The sequence below is a fragment of the Dermacentor variabilis genome, chromosome 1, assembly GCF_050947875.1.
Source record: "Dermacentor variabilis isolate Ectoservices chromosome 1, ASM5094787v1, whole genome shotgun sequence".
Taxonomy (NCBI): Eukaryota; Metazoa; Arthropoda; class Arachnida; order Ixodida; family Ixodidae; genus Dermacentor; species Dermacentor variabilis.
In genome coordinates, this window is record NC_134568.1 from 79333158 (window position 1) to 79350580 (window position 17423).

General features: G+C 41.9%; 1 protein-coding gene across 1 annotated transcript in view; it reads left to right on the forward strand.

Annotated features, from left to right (window-relative positions):
• The first annotated feature begins 420 nt into the window (after window positions 1-420).
• Window positions 421-17423, forward strand: part of wapl (cohesin release factor wings apart-like) — a 146836-nt gene continuing 129833 nt past the window's right edge. Inside the window, exons 1-4 of the mRNA XM_075690464.1 lie at window positions 421-549; window positions 9058-9243; window positions 10623-11885; window positions 15120-15188. Coding sequence (XP_075546579.1) covers window positions 9067-9243; window positions 10623-11885; window positions 15120-15188 — 1509 coding nt within the window. The 5' untranslated portion in view covers window positions 421-549; window positions 9058-9066. The remainder of the gene's footprint in view (window positions 550-9057; window positions 9244-10622; window positions 11886-15119; window positions 15189-17423) is intronic.

Consider the following 17423-nt stretch of genomic DNA (forward strand, 5'->3'; position numbering starts at 1 on the left):
CTAGATGAGAACTCCTTTTATCGATTTCAATAATTTTTATGTTCGGCCAAGCCAGTGTCACATTTGGCCAATATAGCTACGGCGGCAAATGAACGGTATGCGATTTTTTACGTTTGTATTGCATCCGCCAGCTGCTAGACGAGAACTGAACGCCAGAGCTGCGAATGCACTTTTTCGACCAACACATTGCGGCTAGCAGACGATCATCTGCTAGCCGTCTTGAGTTGGCGCCATGCCTAGATGACGCCACTAAATGTTCTAGATGTTACTCATAGCAAATAAAACATAATTTTACTTATTTTATGACCTCTTATTTTAAGCGCTGAAGGGCATTTATTTTGCTTGCAAACTATGAAGCATCTTGTACGAAACTGCGACCTGCTGTATCCTCAATCCACTTCCCGTGTATTTGATGCTAGATTAATGGCGGACGACCCGATGGCGGGTTTGTAAGGCTGGCGAAATGTAACGTCTCTGTTTGTTAATATATGGCAATCGATCTTCATGTTCAGCGATAATTTGATGGAGAAGTGGATGCCGTAGAACTAGGTACTGATTCTCGATGCTTTATTATTTGCCTTTTCTGTTACTACTATTTGGCGCATTGTAGCGCTTACTCAACAAAAGGCCTAGGTTGTTCCAAGTCGCCGAGCAGAGCCGCGTTGTGCGGAAGAAGCAACATGGATTATCCTTCACCTTCGCTTTGGTTGTATTACATAATTTCTTGTGCATTCAACGTGAGCTGCGTTATATGCGTTTCGAGGCAGCCTACTACCTTAACGTGATGCCTGCGAGGAGTCCCAGAGATCGTTTCGGTTGAACTGCCGTCGTCTACGTGGGTATACACCTCGTTATCGTGGAACTTCCGTTTACATCTCATGGCGGTGGTTAGATAGCGGTTCTACTCGCCCTATTACCTTGCTGCCGCATGGTGACTGCTTGCCTTCGACTTCCGAGGCGCGCTTGTGAACTCGGGTTTTTCGGCTCTGGCGCTGTTTGACCGCTGATGGTAACGCTGGTTATTACGTAACCGAACCATGCGCTGCCCGCCAATTTTGCTGCGATTGCATGTTTAGTGTGCCAACATTTGTCCGCAATTATTAATGCGCCGAAAGACCTTCGATTTTATTTACACAACGGCCGGCAGGCACTAGTCATTTGAACTTCCGCACCCCTAATGGTGCCAACACGCATGGCATGTTCTAACAGTAAACTGAAAATTGCAAGGTAACAACGCTGTCCTTGCGCGCCTTGCACCCAACTTCGAAGCCAGTGTCGCAGATGTGAGGTTAACAAAGCGAAAAAATGCCACGCTAAGGCTGCTGAGAAAATGCCACGCTAAGACTGCTAAGGAGGACATCAGTGTGAGTACAGGAAGCTTTTCGCAGTTTTTTTGCTACAGTGCATCGCGATGGTGTCGCTGGCATTTCTCGCATGTGTACGTGGATAGCTATTCGCGCCTGTCGTGTTGAGGCGCCCCGCAGGTAGTACTTGGAGCAGCAGCTGCAATGCGACGAAAAGTGCTAGTTTTAATTCCTCCATAATTTACTGGCGAGGCAGCCGTTGCTCGGTGGCGTTTTGCGGAGAAGATTACCCAAGTGAAACATAATAGTGTTTGAAAGAAATGTAACAATTTCACAATGCTTGAGTTGTGTGTTCTCATGCTGCACAGGACAAGAGAATATGTGTACTCAATGCTTATGTTCAAATTACTTGTAACAGCTGGAGAGTTTATAATCATTCCACAAAATTTAGCAAGGGTCTCTATGTGCTCTACGCCTTTTCAAACAGGTCTCACTGGTGACATAAGCAGATGCCCTTATGTCATGAGTGAAATCTATGCACATTTATTGTCTGGGTTTCCTATCCAATGTCTGAGTAGTAGCATGGTCACTTAGGCCATTCGCTGTGATCATTGTGATTGATGGCACCATTGCGCAGAATCCATTTTAGAGAGTTTGTGTTTTCCTTTAAAGCAAATTTCTTTTCGTCGTCTTAAAGCATGCAGCCATTCTTCAGAGATCACTAACCACTGTCTTAAGGAATTAATAGCAGGTCTGTAAACAAGGCACTGATAGCAGCAGTGTGAACAGACTGTGCTTTCATTGTAATCCTGTTCATGCCTTTGCTTTTTGTATTCCTGCCCAGAACATTTCTCAGTGCATACCCTTGGCATGTCTGGATAGCTAATCATTCCTTCTTTGTTGTGATACACTGTCACTCATCTTAAGAAATGAAAGGTCTGTGTACTACAGAACAGTTGCTGCTGTCTAGAGCCCTGACTTATTTAAACTGGCTGCGTTAATTTTTTTATTGTGGCATGCACAATTATGGCAGTATTGCTTGTGTGCATGTTCTACTCACTAAACCTCTCTGTGATGTGTGGGAATAGACGATTTCAAAATCCCACACCTATTGTGTACATTATCTTCGTGATGCATAAAACACCACAATGGTGCATGAGTGTCTTTCTAACGGCCAACAGCTAAGTATCATTTTTAAGCTTGCATGGTTATGTTCTCATCGATATTACGTGCTTTAAAATGTTATATTATCGTCAAAAGGCACTGTGGTTTATGGCTTTTCCTTGCACAGAGCCATCTTTGCATAGCATAAATATATTTAAGCTCTTGTGTTCATTTGAACATGTTTACAGGCTTCCACTTATGGTCCCGTGTCATAGGAAGAATCATTTTGCTATGTTCATTGGGTTCACCTTTTTGCCTGTGCTGATTGAAAAGTAGGCTGCTGAAAGCACCTTCCTTTTCTGTGCTTAATACTAGCCTTCTGGAAGATTTAATTTGCTGCTTGTATATACACCTACATCAGTACAATTTGAGTGCTGTTCAAGATCTAATTTACAGACACTTTTGACACTGTCTATATGAGGAGGAATCTAGTACGCCTTAGTCCAGATTACCCAGATCGTCTACTGCTTGAGATACTTTTTTGACTGTGCTTACTGATGCAGAAGCAAGTTTGTTCAATGCAATCTCAAAGATATAAGGCAGTTTAACCATTTTTGCGCTGGGTGTTCTGAACTGCAACAAATTCAATTTTTAAGGAACACATTAGCAGGCTTTAAATTCAAATGCTATTTTATTGCAGATATATTGGAAGAAAGATTTTACTTATCTTTGAATCTGAAAATTCAAACAAAAATTAAAATGTGACAATTGATTTAAATTAGGATAATTGTTGTTCCTCGGGCAACATATTCTTTTTGTCGTTGTTCGTGCCCTTAAAAACCACCTCGTAAACAATATTGAAGTTCTTTGATACAGTGTACAGCGGAAGTTATTAAATTACTGCATTGTTCAAAAAGATATTTACTGGCTTTTTGAGCTGGTCCGCCATGTTGGGAAAACAATAGACATGAGTAACACCAACAGTCAATAAGCTTTATTGCGCCGTCTAACCTATAAAATCAAAACCTACCCTAAAATTTTTATTTAACCAACTTCTGAGAAGTTGGTGCAACCAGTTACGAATGTTTCATGTTCACGAATTGTCACGGGTGACGAGCATCGGCGCCAGATGAGTCTTTTTGGGCACGGCACTTAAAGGGTTAAAGAACCCTTCCATTCAGCCATTCCCAGACATTGCGAGTTTCTGCAGTGTTAGTGGTGAAGTAGTAAATTATGCAATGTGTAGAGAGATGAATATTTAAGCTGATGTTGTGAAAATAAAATGATTTAGCACAGTAGTAGTAAAGGGCACATGTACTACATGTGCCCTTTACCACTTAACAGTGGTTGTATGTACAGTAGGCCATCACTGCAAGGGCATTCATAGGTACTATTCTTGGTTTGTCGACAATTACAAATGCATAGCACCTGTTATTTTTGTGACTAACAACAGCAAGTTATCCCCCCTTTATTGAAAATATCCTTTTTCATATTTGGAGAGCTGAGGAAATGATCTGGAATACAGCCAATTTCAGTCATTGTTTGCAATGAAACCAACCAGGCCTTAATAAAAATGATGTGGGCTCGCACGCTGTCAACACACAGCATGCTGTAGGTATAATTTTGCTAAAGGCGGCAGCAAGCAGTTCAAGCAACAGAATAAACCTTTAAAAAAAAATCAAGGAGCCATTTCACTCTGTGAAGGTGGATGACCAGTGAAGCAGTAGCACATCACACAGGATTAGACAAGGGTACAGGTATTAATTTTCATCATTTGGTAATGGTAGTGATGATAGAATTGTGATTACTGATTGGTACTGTTGCAGCCTTAGATGCTGAGTGAACCATTTCTTGTCTGGCTTTGAAATGTCCACATTGAAGTCTGCAATGATGATGACTGGGGTAGTGTCATCACGGCTAACCTATACAAAGTGCGTGGTCATGAACTTCTCAACATCAGACTTGAGTGTACCTGAATATATGTACACAGTGGATATCGCAATTCTATTTCTTGTTTGTACGGCCGAGACATCCCCACAGTTGGTGGCATTGACCTCTTGCGAGTCAAGGGTGTATGGTTGTAAATACATTTTGTCCTTTGCGCATAAGGAACACCTCCTGCTCATTAACCCATGTGCTGTTCACAAATTATTCCAGTATACCCGTCGACTTGAAACAATGCATCTTGATTTATTGATTTCATTTATTAATATTTATTATTGGTGAAATGCGAAAGCACCTGTGTAGTTAGATTTAGGTGCACATTAAAGAACCCCAGGTGGTTGAAATTTACGGAGTCCTCCACTACGGTGTGCCTCATAATCAGAAAGGGCTTTTGGCACGTAAAACCCCATAATTTAATTTTAATATTTATTATTATTACTATTATTATGGGCAGAGTGCTTGAAGCTTGCTTCACCTCCATTGCGGGTTGGCCCAGTGTTGCACTATCTCCAGGGTTGGCCCACGCTCACCATTTTTATTGTTGACGCATGAACACAAAAAATATATGGAACCCTAGCCATATACAGGTTCGCTGTAACATGTCAAATGATGCCAAGTTTCTGTGTTGTTTTAATGAAGTCATTTAAAGTAGAGAAGGCAAATGATGATACTACTTCTTAGAGTCACTTATCTAGTTTATGGGTCTTGTCTTGCTTGGCAATGTTAAGGTGACATTTATTTTCTGCAACTAGACTGTGTGTTTCTATTTCTATGATTTCACAAGCTATAGAACTATACTAGATGCTTCATTTATTGCATATTATTAATACACTACATTGACCTTTGACTACCTCCTTCGAAAGCAGTGTGATTACTATTAATTTGGCTGCAGTAGCATACTAATGCATATTGGACAGTGTGTAACTTAATAGTGCTTGTGCATTTATGTGTGTGTATAAACTGATTTTTGAAACATTTGGGCCATCATTCAGCGTTTTGTCTTATGCTAGGCAGTAAAACTTTGCAGCACGATAACTTCAGAGTGCTTGAAACCTGTAGCCATGATGGCAAGCAGATATGGACTTTAGTGACAGAAGTAAACCAGTCGCAGCCAGTTGTAATATTTAAAGGCACGCGCCACCTTTTGAGCAGGGTGAGATATTGCATTCGGTTGGTAGAAGTGGCAGTGCCACCCGTCTTTAGTTTTTGTGCCTTTTTGGACTTGTCAAGCATCTTCTCACAGTAAGAAAGGCATTCTTAGTATCATAGAAGTACTAATGCAGGTGAAATCATTTTCTCTTTAATGTCCCTTGAAGAGAGGCAGTTCTTTTATTGATGATTGACTACTTGCTACTGGGAATGCAAGACATACTTGCTCTATTAACATTACCGTTCATGCACTGCATAATAAAAGCATTCAAGAACTTCAGACAGAAAGATGTTGTCCTTTTGGTGCCAAACAAGAAGCTGATTAGATTTGTACTAATGCAGTATAAAACCTTCATGGCTTAATTAATTTGCCAGATAACCATACTATACCAACTATACGAAGAACTGATAGTACAGAAGCAATTGATATAGAGGCACAACTTCTAACCAGTTTTAAGCAAGATTGTATATTCCTGGTCTATTTTACTTGCTTGCTGTTACCAAGCTATAACATAAAAACCACAATGCTTTTATTGATAATGCAGGCTTTAAAATAATACCTAGCTGGTGCTTTAAAGAGACAGTCTTGCAGTTTGGAAGGATGCGTTTATGCATCACAAGGATAATATACTGAAGATGTTGCCGCTTTAAAGATAGCAATAGAAAGAAAAGAAATCTTACATGTTTTCTGGTGTTGCTCGTTTCTCCTGTATAGATTGGGTTTAATTTGGCAGAATGATGCCTTCTGGTATCTTGGCTTATGTCGTGCCGAGAGTCAGTTTCATCAGTCCCGATTTGCATGATCTGCATATGGCTTTGATACTAACCTTTTATGTTTTGTGCAAGTCCATGCCCTCACTTGCATGTGCCATGGTATGCTCGCTGTTTGTAGTGCCTACGTTAAGCAACGATCATCAAATGCACACCTTGCAACAGCAGCTGTACAAGGCAGTATAGTGTGTATGGTACAGCAGCTTGGTGTGCAAGCTGCTCTGTCTGCCACTCGCACGTAGGTACCAGGCCATAGGCAAAATCGGAGATGTATCAAACTCTCCTTGAAGGCGTACATGATTCTATTTGCCATTTTAGGGTGACCTCTTATTTTTGTTCATAAAGTTTGTTCATTACTTGTGACCCTAACAGGACTGCGTTATTCTTACAATGAAAGCGGCGCGACACACAAGGAAAGACAAAAGGAAAGGGCGGCAATCGCAGCTAACTTTGTTCCTTGAAAACATTGCAATATATAGCCACACCATACATGAGTAGCACGGTTCTGCACGTCATATAACCATAAATCTGTTATCAGTCATGTGCTAACTTAAAAAGTATATAAAAAAATTCTAACTCAGCACTGCGTAACACTACTGACTTATTGCTAATGCAGATAGATATCTTTTTTTCTTATGTAATATGCCTCCAACATTTAACGTGCCAGCACCTCGTTTCTTCTGCCAAAAATTTTTTTAGAAGCTTTTTAAGCTAGCACATTAATAATATTGACATACTTATGGTGATATGATGCATGGAACCTTGCTGCTCATGTATGACATGGCTATATGTTGTGATCTTTTCACAGAATAAAGTTAGTTGCAAGTGACGCCCTTTCTTTTCGCCTGTCTTTCTTGGTGTGTTGCGTCGTTTTTGTTGTAAGAAGCATGCACCAACTAGCCCAACAAGTGTTATTAGGACTGCATTATATTGATTGGTTGGAGCTTTCTGATACCTTGGCTATCACAGTGTCCTTATTTTAGTTTCAGTATTACAAACAGGCTTTAGCTTGTTTTTGTGTGGAGATTACAGTAAAATTTTGCTAATTGAGCTCCTCCCTTGGCATTCCAGTCACCCACGAAAATAAGAGGTCAAATTTGGTTTCATTGGCCATGGTGGCTCTGTGGCTATGGTGATGTGCTGCTGAGCGCAAGGTCACAGCTTTGATTCCTGGCTGCAGCAGTTGCATTTTGATGGGGCAGAACGCAAGAAAAAAAAAAGGCCTTTGTGATATGGTTTGCGTGTGAATTAAAAATAACCCTGGGTTGTCAGCATTGACCTGGAACCCTCCACCACACTCTTTCTCATAACCCACTCTGCAGTTCCAGGATTCAAACATAATTTTTTAATAATAAAATCCTGGTCTAGTGGTACTTCACACTTATAGTTATTTTGTTGCACCAGCATAACTTAAATGGACAGCCTGGTAAAAAGTACTCGTGCAGCATTGTTTATTCATATGACTGTGCGTGAGACAAATCATTAAAAGAGCATCTCCTGCTGTTCTGACTAATTTAGTAAATAATATCATCATGCTCTTTGCTGATAAGCTGTTGGCTGTAGTGGCTGTGAAGTGAAATGTGTGCTGCAACACTTTGGCAATGTAACTTTAGTATGGACAGTGGCATTTGTACTTAATGATACAGCAATATTATTTCACGTTATACAGTAAAAACTTGCTAATACATACCTGTTTAATAAGTAATTCTGGTTTAAATATAGCCGTGACTAATCCCCCACCTGGCCGCCATTGAACTTAATGTATTGTCTGACAGCTTAAGCCGTAGTCACTTATCACATGCCAAATGGTTAGTGCGTAGTATTCACTTCATCTTTTGGCATAAAATTGGTTATGTGCCCTGCGCGCAGACCATAAATAGGGAAACTTCAGCACATGGACTTTTTACGGACTGCAGTTGCCACTTATAGCAAGGTCAAAACATAGTGGTCATGATGTAGTTCCTACTCCAATAGCTTCTGGCGCTTCCACGTTGTCCACGGCGATGATGTAGAAGTAGATAATGGCCCTTCTGTATTCAATGTGGCACGTGCATTGACCGTCATGAGGGCGTTTGCAGAGAAGTGGGGCCTAGTGGAGAAACTGGCTTGTGGCATTGCCGAGTTTGAGGGTAGCGTCGTCGCTGCAAGGCTGCCACGATGGCAAGTTAAAATCACAGATGTTTTGATGCCTCTTCACAAATAAAACTTGTCTGTGTGTGTGTGTGTGTGTGAGAATCTGGCCAGTAAGTCTATAGTCACTCATCTGTTCTTGTCGGTTAATGAGTACATCACTTAGTGCGTGCCTGATCCACATTCCCCACCATTTATGTATTAGCAAGGTTTTACTGTATATTAGTCACATGTTTTTAGTGTTAGAAACAATGCCAGTTGGACTGCATTATAATGCAGCTTTATTCAGCAACATTTTGCTTCACTTATAGCTGTGCATTACTGCTTCACACACACACACGCACATGCTCCAAAAAAAACTGTTTGCTTAATTTTGTTTGCTTGGAGAGAGATTTAGCACTTATTCTGCGCTCTGGCTGCAGAGGTTGCACATGCCTTAATAGGTGTATAATAGCATCAAGCATGAAGAAAATGTTATCAGACTTTCTGGCTTCCTGTCATGTTCAATCCTGCGTTTTGCCTTATAGGCAAAGGGTGGGTTCCCTGAAAGTTAAACTTATCCATTCTATTCACTGTGAAACTGTGTTTGTTTCTAGTAATATTGAGGCCAGAAATGTGTGCTTGAGACCTACTTATTGGGATTTTGCTTTCGTAGGTCTACATCATGTCAAAGTTTGGAGCAAAGACTTATGGCCGCAAGCATGACTGCCGCTTGGCTCCTCCTTTGGATCAGATTCTTCTTGACAAAGGAGACAGCAAGACCAGTTCAGCCAAAATGTCAGTTGCAGCTGTGCACCGGTGGGGCATGACTTCATTCACGTCGCTTCGTAAGGCGACTCAGGTAGGTCTTGGGAGACCAATCCCTTTTCCTATGAAGAACATCGTTATTTTTTTTTTTTTTGACAAGTTTCCACTGGTGGCCCATCTGTGCCATTTGTCCTGTTCTGATATAGATATTCTCACTGTTTGTGGCCAAGTGCCTGTTAGCAAGAAACCATGGCTGGTATAATGTAATGATTCTATTCCAAAGTGCTATTCCTTTTTGTTCTTTGTCAGTGGTCCGAGCGGCGCTCTCCCCATGTTATCACTGGAATCAGCTGGCTGTGAACAGTGGATTAAGAAAGTAATAGAATCAAGCGAAAGAAATCCTTGCATTATACTGGCCCATGCCTCACAGAACCAGCGTGAGCCTGTTGATCTATCTGTTGGTTCCTCCTGAGAACTAAAAAAAGGAGAAAAAAAAATAATGGAGGATGGCTTGCTGTCGACCTGATTTTCATTTACTCCAAATTTGCTTACTCTTTTTGGTTGTTTCTCAGTAGCACCAATGGGCAATTATGCAGTTGCATAATTACGCTTTTATGCTAATTGCATTTGGCTACGCCTCTTTGGGTACATCCTAGATATAGTTCAATGTGAAATCAATGAAAATCAATTTCATGTTGTTATTGCACACCTTCTTGAAACACCTTGGAGCATGCATGTGCTGTGTGTGCTGTTTACTTCTTGAATATACGTTTGTTCACTGACTTCTGCTGAATGGGTTCTATCTGCCCAGTATACGTACACGGCACCACTGCATGAACTGCTAGAAAGCTTGTTTCGTTTGTCGTAAACATCGTTGTCAGGTAAGCGTCTCTCTTCCTCCTACGTTGAATACTGGCCAATGACTTGGCACCTTGCAATGTGCTTCCTCATACCTTTCCTGGGCAGTGGAAGTAGGTCTGGTGGAAGCTGACAAATGAACATGCTTGCAAGATGGTGATATGCCCATTCTGGGTCCCAGCAGCCAGCTGTGTAATATTACATGGCGTAGCAGCACAGTTTTGTTGACTCTCCAAGGCCTTGTATATGTTAATGCTTACAGTACACTTCTTGCTACCCCTGTGGACAGCATATAGAGCTGTTGTATGGCTCTCGCGCTGACTGGTCTGGTTGAAGGTGCTTTTTACCTCTCACCTGTAGGTTGTTGCTAGCGGTGTCATGGATGTTTTAATGGTGTATGTTGCGTTAGATGAAAGTGAGTAATAGCTTATAACTCACTCGGGAACTTTTGTACCTGTGATTGCTGTAGAAGTAAAGTATGATTGTTTTGCTGTAGAATGTTAGTGTAAAATATAATTTTCATTTCTGAAATTCATTTCTTAATTTTAAGTTTCACTTTGATAGGTGAGGAAAATACGTTGACTAACTTATGCAAATGTATCTGACTTTTTTCAGTCTAATGGCCAGCCTGACGGGATAAATGATGGACCAATGTCATCTGATGCAAAGGCTCTCAACCCTTCAGTAGATGATGATCCGTTCAGTTTTGACATTGACCATGACGAAACGTCCCGCAGCAGCAAAAGTGCGTTCTCACGTTTGCATGGATCGGCACAGGACCCTGCACAAACAAGCAGCCAACCGCTGCCTCCAAAGCCCAAGAAGTTCTTCAAGAGCCGCAACACCACTTGTACATCATCACCATTGGCATCTCAAACATCAGCGCGTGCATTGGCACAATTTGATAGACTGCGAACGTCAAGTTCCAACTCCGTTGCGAGCAAGTCGAAGGACAAGAATGAACCTGTGTCTAAAGTGGGCATAAGCTGGGGTCCCGATGATAATGTGGACTTTCGGTGTGTAAAGCTGGAAAAAAGCAGTCGTGCAGCTGCACTTTCAAGGGATCATCCACTTGCTTCTTCCCTGTCATCTGGACCTGCAGCTGCTGCTCTTCCAACAGCTGCTTCATTGACTGTGGCTCCTGTGGTGGCTGCTGCTTTGACTGTGGCTCCATCTGCCTCATTACCTTTAACCGCTGCACCTCGGATGTCTGCTTCTCTGACAGCTGCTCCACAGCCTGCTGCGCAAGGCTTACCAATGCCTTCTACTTTTTTCACTGACGAGTCTGTAAAAGGCAGTGACCCCTGTGATGGTAATGACCAGAGCTCATTCCATGCTCCACCAGCCATACGGACATACACTCGCAAGAGAAACCTGGGTGCTCCAGTGGAGACACCAGGCATGGTGATACCTGTCAAGAGAACTGCAGCAACAGTAGCTGTTAGTGATGCCCTAGTATCTAGTTTGGTGCTCGTGGTGCCTAGTACAAACGTCGGTGTGACCTGTGTGACAGATGTTAGCGAGGTGGCAAGCTCTGGTGAGACATCTTCTGGAGAGGTGGCTAGCACCAGTGAGACACTTGCTGCTAACTCATCGCACATGGAAATGAAAATGGATGACGAACCACCAATGACCCTGCAAGATACTCTTGCAGTGACCTCAAACTCTCAGCTTCCCAGTTCTCAGGACTCTGAGCTGCTCCATATGACAGCTGATGGAACCTCCCAAGGCTCAATCACAGATTCGCAGGAGTCGGAACCTGCATCGCAGAACTTTGCATCAGGTTCACAAGAGGATGCAGAAAAACCTCCTGAACCAAAAGCATCATCTTCTAGATGCATATTCAAAAGCAAAAAGATATTCCAAAGCCCGAAGAAGGTGAGCAGCCAAGCTTATAGAAGTGCATCCATGACATTTGTCATTCTGTAGCTGCATAAGGCCTCAATATTGTACTGTATGCTGTTACTAGCATACAGTACAGTGTCATCACTTATCTAAATATGTACAGGATATGTGTTCATGTTAAGGCGATATTAGAAAGCATAATGGCCCATGTGACACTGCAAATTACTAGTAGTATGCACATAAGAGACTTGTGATATGCAAAAAGTGTATCAGAGAATGGATATGTTGAGAATGGATTGTTAAAGTACTAATATTCTGTAGTTTTTGTCAAAAGAGCAAAAGACAGCATCGAAAAAGGCATCACTACAATATAGCGGCCCTGCTCTAACCATGCTTTCAAAAGAAGGGGAGTCGTGCACCAAACTTTATATTTCTCGTCCTCTGTTCCTGCTCTAATCCAACAAACCCCACCTGCGGCAAGTTGTTTTTTCATCCACTTTCATTTTCATTAATTTATCGTTTCTTTATTTCATTTATTAAGCATAAGTAATTTCCCCTATGTTGTCCTTGGTGTCAGTGCTTGTTGGCATCTTATGATATATCTTTCATATCTGGTGCACAATTTTTTTGTGGTGAATGTGAGCAGTGAAAGAAGTCTCTCTAACCTTTTTGGCATTGCCTGCTATGTATAAAACAGGTTATAGGTAATTAAATTGTTGCCTGCACTGTGTATGCATGCAGTTATTTGCCCAAGTAGTTCAGTGGCTATGGTGTTCTACTCACGACAACATAACCACATGGCTAAATTGGGAAATCAAAAGTAATGTTCTCTGCAATTGAGTTAAAGAAATCAGGGCCACCAGAATAAAGATTAAAAGGACTTTCTAAAGGTATAATCAGTGCATTGTAAGGAAGCGCAACACACACACGGAAAAAAAGATGAAATTAACTAAGGGGGCAGGCACATTGTTTTGTTGGAAAGGTTGCCAACTTTTTCTCTCTTCCTTTTTATGCAGCTACAGGGTGTCTACCAACCGGGAAAACCGGCAACAAGGATTTTGAATAGTCTGGAAATACTCGGGGAAAACTCGAGGAATTTGTACTTCTATCAGGGAAAATTAGCTGTCATTTTATTGAAAGGGAACAAAACTCACCCGAATGCTGGCTCGAGTAAAAGAGAGGAATCGTAACGAATTGTCTTTGACGCCATGTCGTCTGCTGGAAGAGTTGCGAATGTACAGTCACCGACCGATTTTCTGAGCGCCCGATTTTATAGACATGCCCGATAATGCGGACGGCTTCGCGGAACCACCACGTAGCCCATAGACTCAATGTCTGAAATGTTTGAATGTCTGAAATTTCGGACGCAAGAACCCTTTGCCGTCCGACTTGCTGAACTTTTTGCCGTGACCGCAGGTCCAAAACGGCATTAATCAAAGCCAACGCCGCCGTTTTAATTATCCCGCCGCCTCGAACTGGCGCTGTTGCATGCAGATCCGCTGGCAGCCGTAGCAACTACCATGGCAACACGAGGCCTAGCTGCTTTGGTGTTTGCTATTAAGGTTCTTGGCGTTTGGCGCCATGTTTTTCATTGAAAGGATTCGCCATTGGCAGCAATGGCACCGACTCCGCCTCTGTAATCCTCGCGATTGGCTTCGAAACTTAGAAAGCATGGCGCTTTGCATAATGCCTGTTTCCAAAAAGCAGCTTCGCCTCAGCACTGCAATTTAACGCTGTGAAGCATACGTGAAGTATTGCAGTGAAGCTTAACTGTGGGAAGGGGCAATTGGCCATGGGACTCTGTACGTATTCCCTAACTATACGTGCGTGCACCCGCCGTCTCCTATCACAGTACGAGCATCGATATGTCTAATAAGTGTGCTGGCAGGCCTTAGCTTTTTTGGACGTGCCTGTGGCGATTTGAGCCCTTAAGGGCAATAAAAGACATGCATTCATTTTTCGGACTGCCCGATTTTTTGGATGTTTTCGCGGCCCCTAAGGAGTCAGAAAAATCGAACGTTGACTGTAAAACTGATCAAGAGGGTGCTTCAATAATTCGCGGAGCAAACACGCGGTGGAGTGAAGACGAGAACAGAAAGGACCATCGCATGGAGGAATGATCAGGAAAGTAACTGTGCTGCCTCTTCCTTGAAGGAGCTTGAGCTCAAAAAGCGAATTGTTGGCTGACGCTGAGATGCAGGTGTCCCTCATCCAAACCAAAATAGACTCTTTAAAGCAGTGAAACGCAACACTCGGGCATTGTGCGCGTGTTGAGAGTGTGCCAGGACAGCTGAGGTTGACTTTCCAGCTGCTGAGAGAATCTCAGTTGTGACAATGTTCGAACTTAATACCAATGAGTTTGCTATCACTTGATAGAAATAGCTCATTTTTGAAAATATTTGCTTCTGTATGCCTGTATGCATCTTTTTATTCGTATTTGAAAATGTTCGACTCAATTTGCAATGAGCTTTGCCATATTTTTAAAGATATTTTATTTGCCGTGCATTTTACTAACCCCTCCCTTCAGTTTTCTATTTTTAATAGAATAATCACTACTCCTTACTATTCAAAGTGGGTTAAGTTGTTTGTTTTTATTTTTAACATGCTTACTAGAAAGTGACAGTATCTGGCGACATGGTGTCACCCGTCTTGACGTAAAACAAAGTTCTGTGTCACTCGGGGAATTTTGCAAAGGCACTCAGGGAAAACCTGTAAAACTCTGGGAATTTGAAAATGTCAGCTTGGTAGACACCCTGAGCTACATATGTGTGTACAACTAATATATATTTTATGACAGTGGTATAGAATAAGCATTGTAGTGCCTACCCATCCCACTTCTTTGTTACTCCCCCTTTATTGTTTTAGGATGTGTGTGTCTGTGTGATTGAACTTCCTTACAGTGTCAAGAGCCACTCGAGAATTAATTTATTTTACATTATTTTATTTAATTACGTGACTTTCTTTGCTGTTATGAATGTTGACTGTAAGACATAAATTGCTAGGGCCATAGCAATGACATTGTGTGTGTTCTGTAGGCATGCATTACCACTTTGATTGTGGTAGATTGGATGCTTGCATGTATGTAAAGGAGTTGTGAAGGGCAACCTTTTAACTTTCTGACATGAAGTCATGAGCTCGGAGCACATACTTTACTGGCACTATTGAAACTTAGTGGTTTCAATGTACAAGAAGTTAATTTTCAATTTCAGTTGCTTATGGTCTATACCAATGAGATTTATCAAGAAACACTTGTATTTTCTTGTGTAGCCAAAAGCAGTCTACAAACTGCGACACTGGCAGACTCCAGATGCTGAGGAAGACCTTGAATTGACAGAGGTAAGGAATCCTGTCCATGGCATTCTTTCATTGCATTAAATGGATGCAATGTGTAATTTTTGCTGCATGCTGTAATTGAAGATCTAGAGGAGCATCCTTCATGACATTTATGGCCTGTTTAACTCTTTCCATACCATGGGGAAATTAAGTGGTTTTTGTTGGTTACATCATATTTCTTTTCTGAAGGAACTGCTCCACTTAATATTTCATGTAATAGATAAACAAAAAGTCGAATGAATGCACTTTGCACGCATAAAATCTTTATTTAACGAGATTTATGCCATAACAAAGGTTTATACTACAGTGAACTCTCACTTGAGTGAACTTCAAGGGACCCAAGGAAATAGTTCACTTAACTGAAACTTTACTAAACTGACTATTTCTTATAATATAGAACAGCATAGGGCACAGCAGGAATCGAGCCAAAAGTGTGAAATGCAATTTATGGAGTAACATACATGAATATATATGAAATATGTAACAGTTACATTGCTGCCTGTCTCATTTTGAAAATCTGATTTTCATTTGCACTGGTGCTCTTAAAGTGCAAGAAGTAACAAAGCCGTCCAGAGAGTATGTTTTTGTGCACTTCCTCTGGCACAGCGTGTTGCTGAGACACAGTCTCTCAACTTTCTAGGGCATCCTACAGCCTCGGCTAGAATTACAGGATTTGAATCTGCCTCTGCCATTGCATCTTCCTCGTCACACTCTTCTTCAGGATGAACACTGGAAACAATTTCTAGATATGATAGTTGATAGGTAACTAGCTCACTGTTACACTGCACATAGCCGCTGCTGGAGGGTCGATTTGGGGGCGGCGGGAATCGGTTATGCCAGCGCTGCAGAGCGCAAAACTTCGTTGAACTGATTTCAAATATGAGCCCAGGTCCACTGATCAAGTTCGCTCAACTGAAATATTCGCTATTCAAAAATTCGTTTAAGTGAAAGCTTTTTGCATTGAATGCATAGGAAAACTGCCGGGGATTTTCTAAAAGCTTGTTATGCTGAAATATGTTTTAAACCGACATTTGTACAACTGAGAGTTTACTGTAAATTGTCAGAATCAAAATTGTGGAATAAAATTGAACAAAGTTTGTGAAGACATGGTAGTATCTAGTAAGAAAAAAAAAACGTTACAAAAATTATGATATACAGAATGTATTTCTAATGGGCACTATCTCCGAAAAAAACCAAATTTTTTTTGGACAGGTATTCCACTGCAACAGTTGAAGTCCAAGCACTACAACTTGATGTACCGGGCTGCGGCCGCCATTGTTCAGGGCTGGCTTGCGTTGTCGTGGCTGGCTTGCGTTGTCGTCACTCTCAAAGTCAAAGCCCGATGAAAGGGCAGCACCCCGAGACTTGCTGCTCCTCAATCCATCGATAATATCAGCCGCAGAAGACGCAGTGGAATCGCGAAATCTGCTATCTTTCGAAGCATGTGCGCCACTCTCGGAGGTGGCCATTTTTGCCTTCTAATTTGACGATCATAGAATTTGAGTGCGTTCAAGAATTAACGCCTGGTGGGGAAAAAGCAAGCTGCTTAGAAAACAGAAATATACTGTATTTACTCGCATAATGATAGCACTTCTTTGTCAGAAAAAGTGACGCAAATTCAGAGGTGCGATCATTACGCGTGTTAAATTTCCTGCGAAAAAAAAAAAATTTTTTTTCTACCCGCGTTTGCTGCGGGATGCGGGTGCGGGACTCCAAAACAAAAATGGCGGCCGGCGGAGCAAGCCGAACGCGCCGAACACGATTTGTTTTTCTTCTCGCAAGTACAGTAGGTGCATTGAAACAGTTTCTTCCGTATCAGTGATGAATAATATTGCGACAATACCGTAGCCATGTCCACTTTGAGGGAACAGAAACAGATGGGCGCGCTTAGCTACCAGTGACAGAAACGCACGGCCGGCGTGCTGCGGAAACTGCGGCATCTGTCTTCACTACTATCCTAACACGGCATGTTTCCGCTAAGGGCGGGCGAATATCTTACCAGTGTTACAAGCGTCGGCGTATGAACAGGGTACACTTTTAACGTATCAGTGTAAATGTGGCTACTATCATTGCCGCGCACGATTTGTTGCGTGCTCACGAGTGCAGATGAAAAGAATCGAAAGGCGCCTTTTTTGTTTTTGTTGACCACAACCATTATAAAGCCTACCCATAATAAAGGCAAGTTTGGTTGTACCTCTTTTTGTCATGGAAGTGCGGAAAGCGATGAAAGTAATGAAA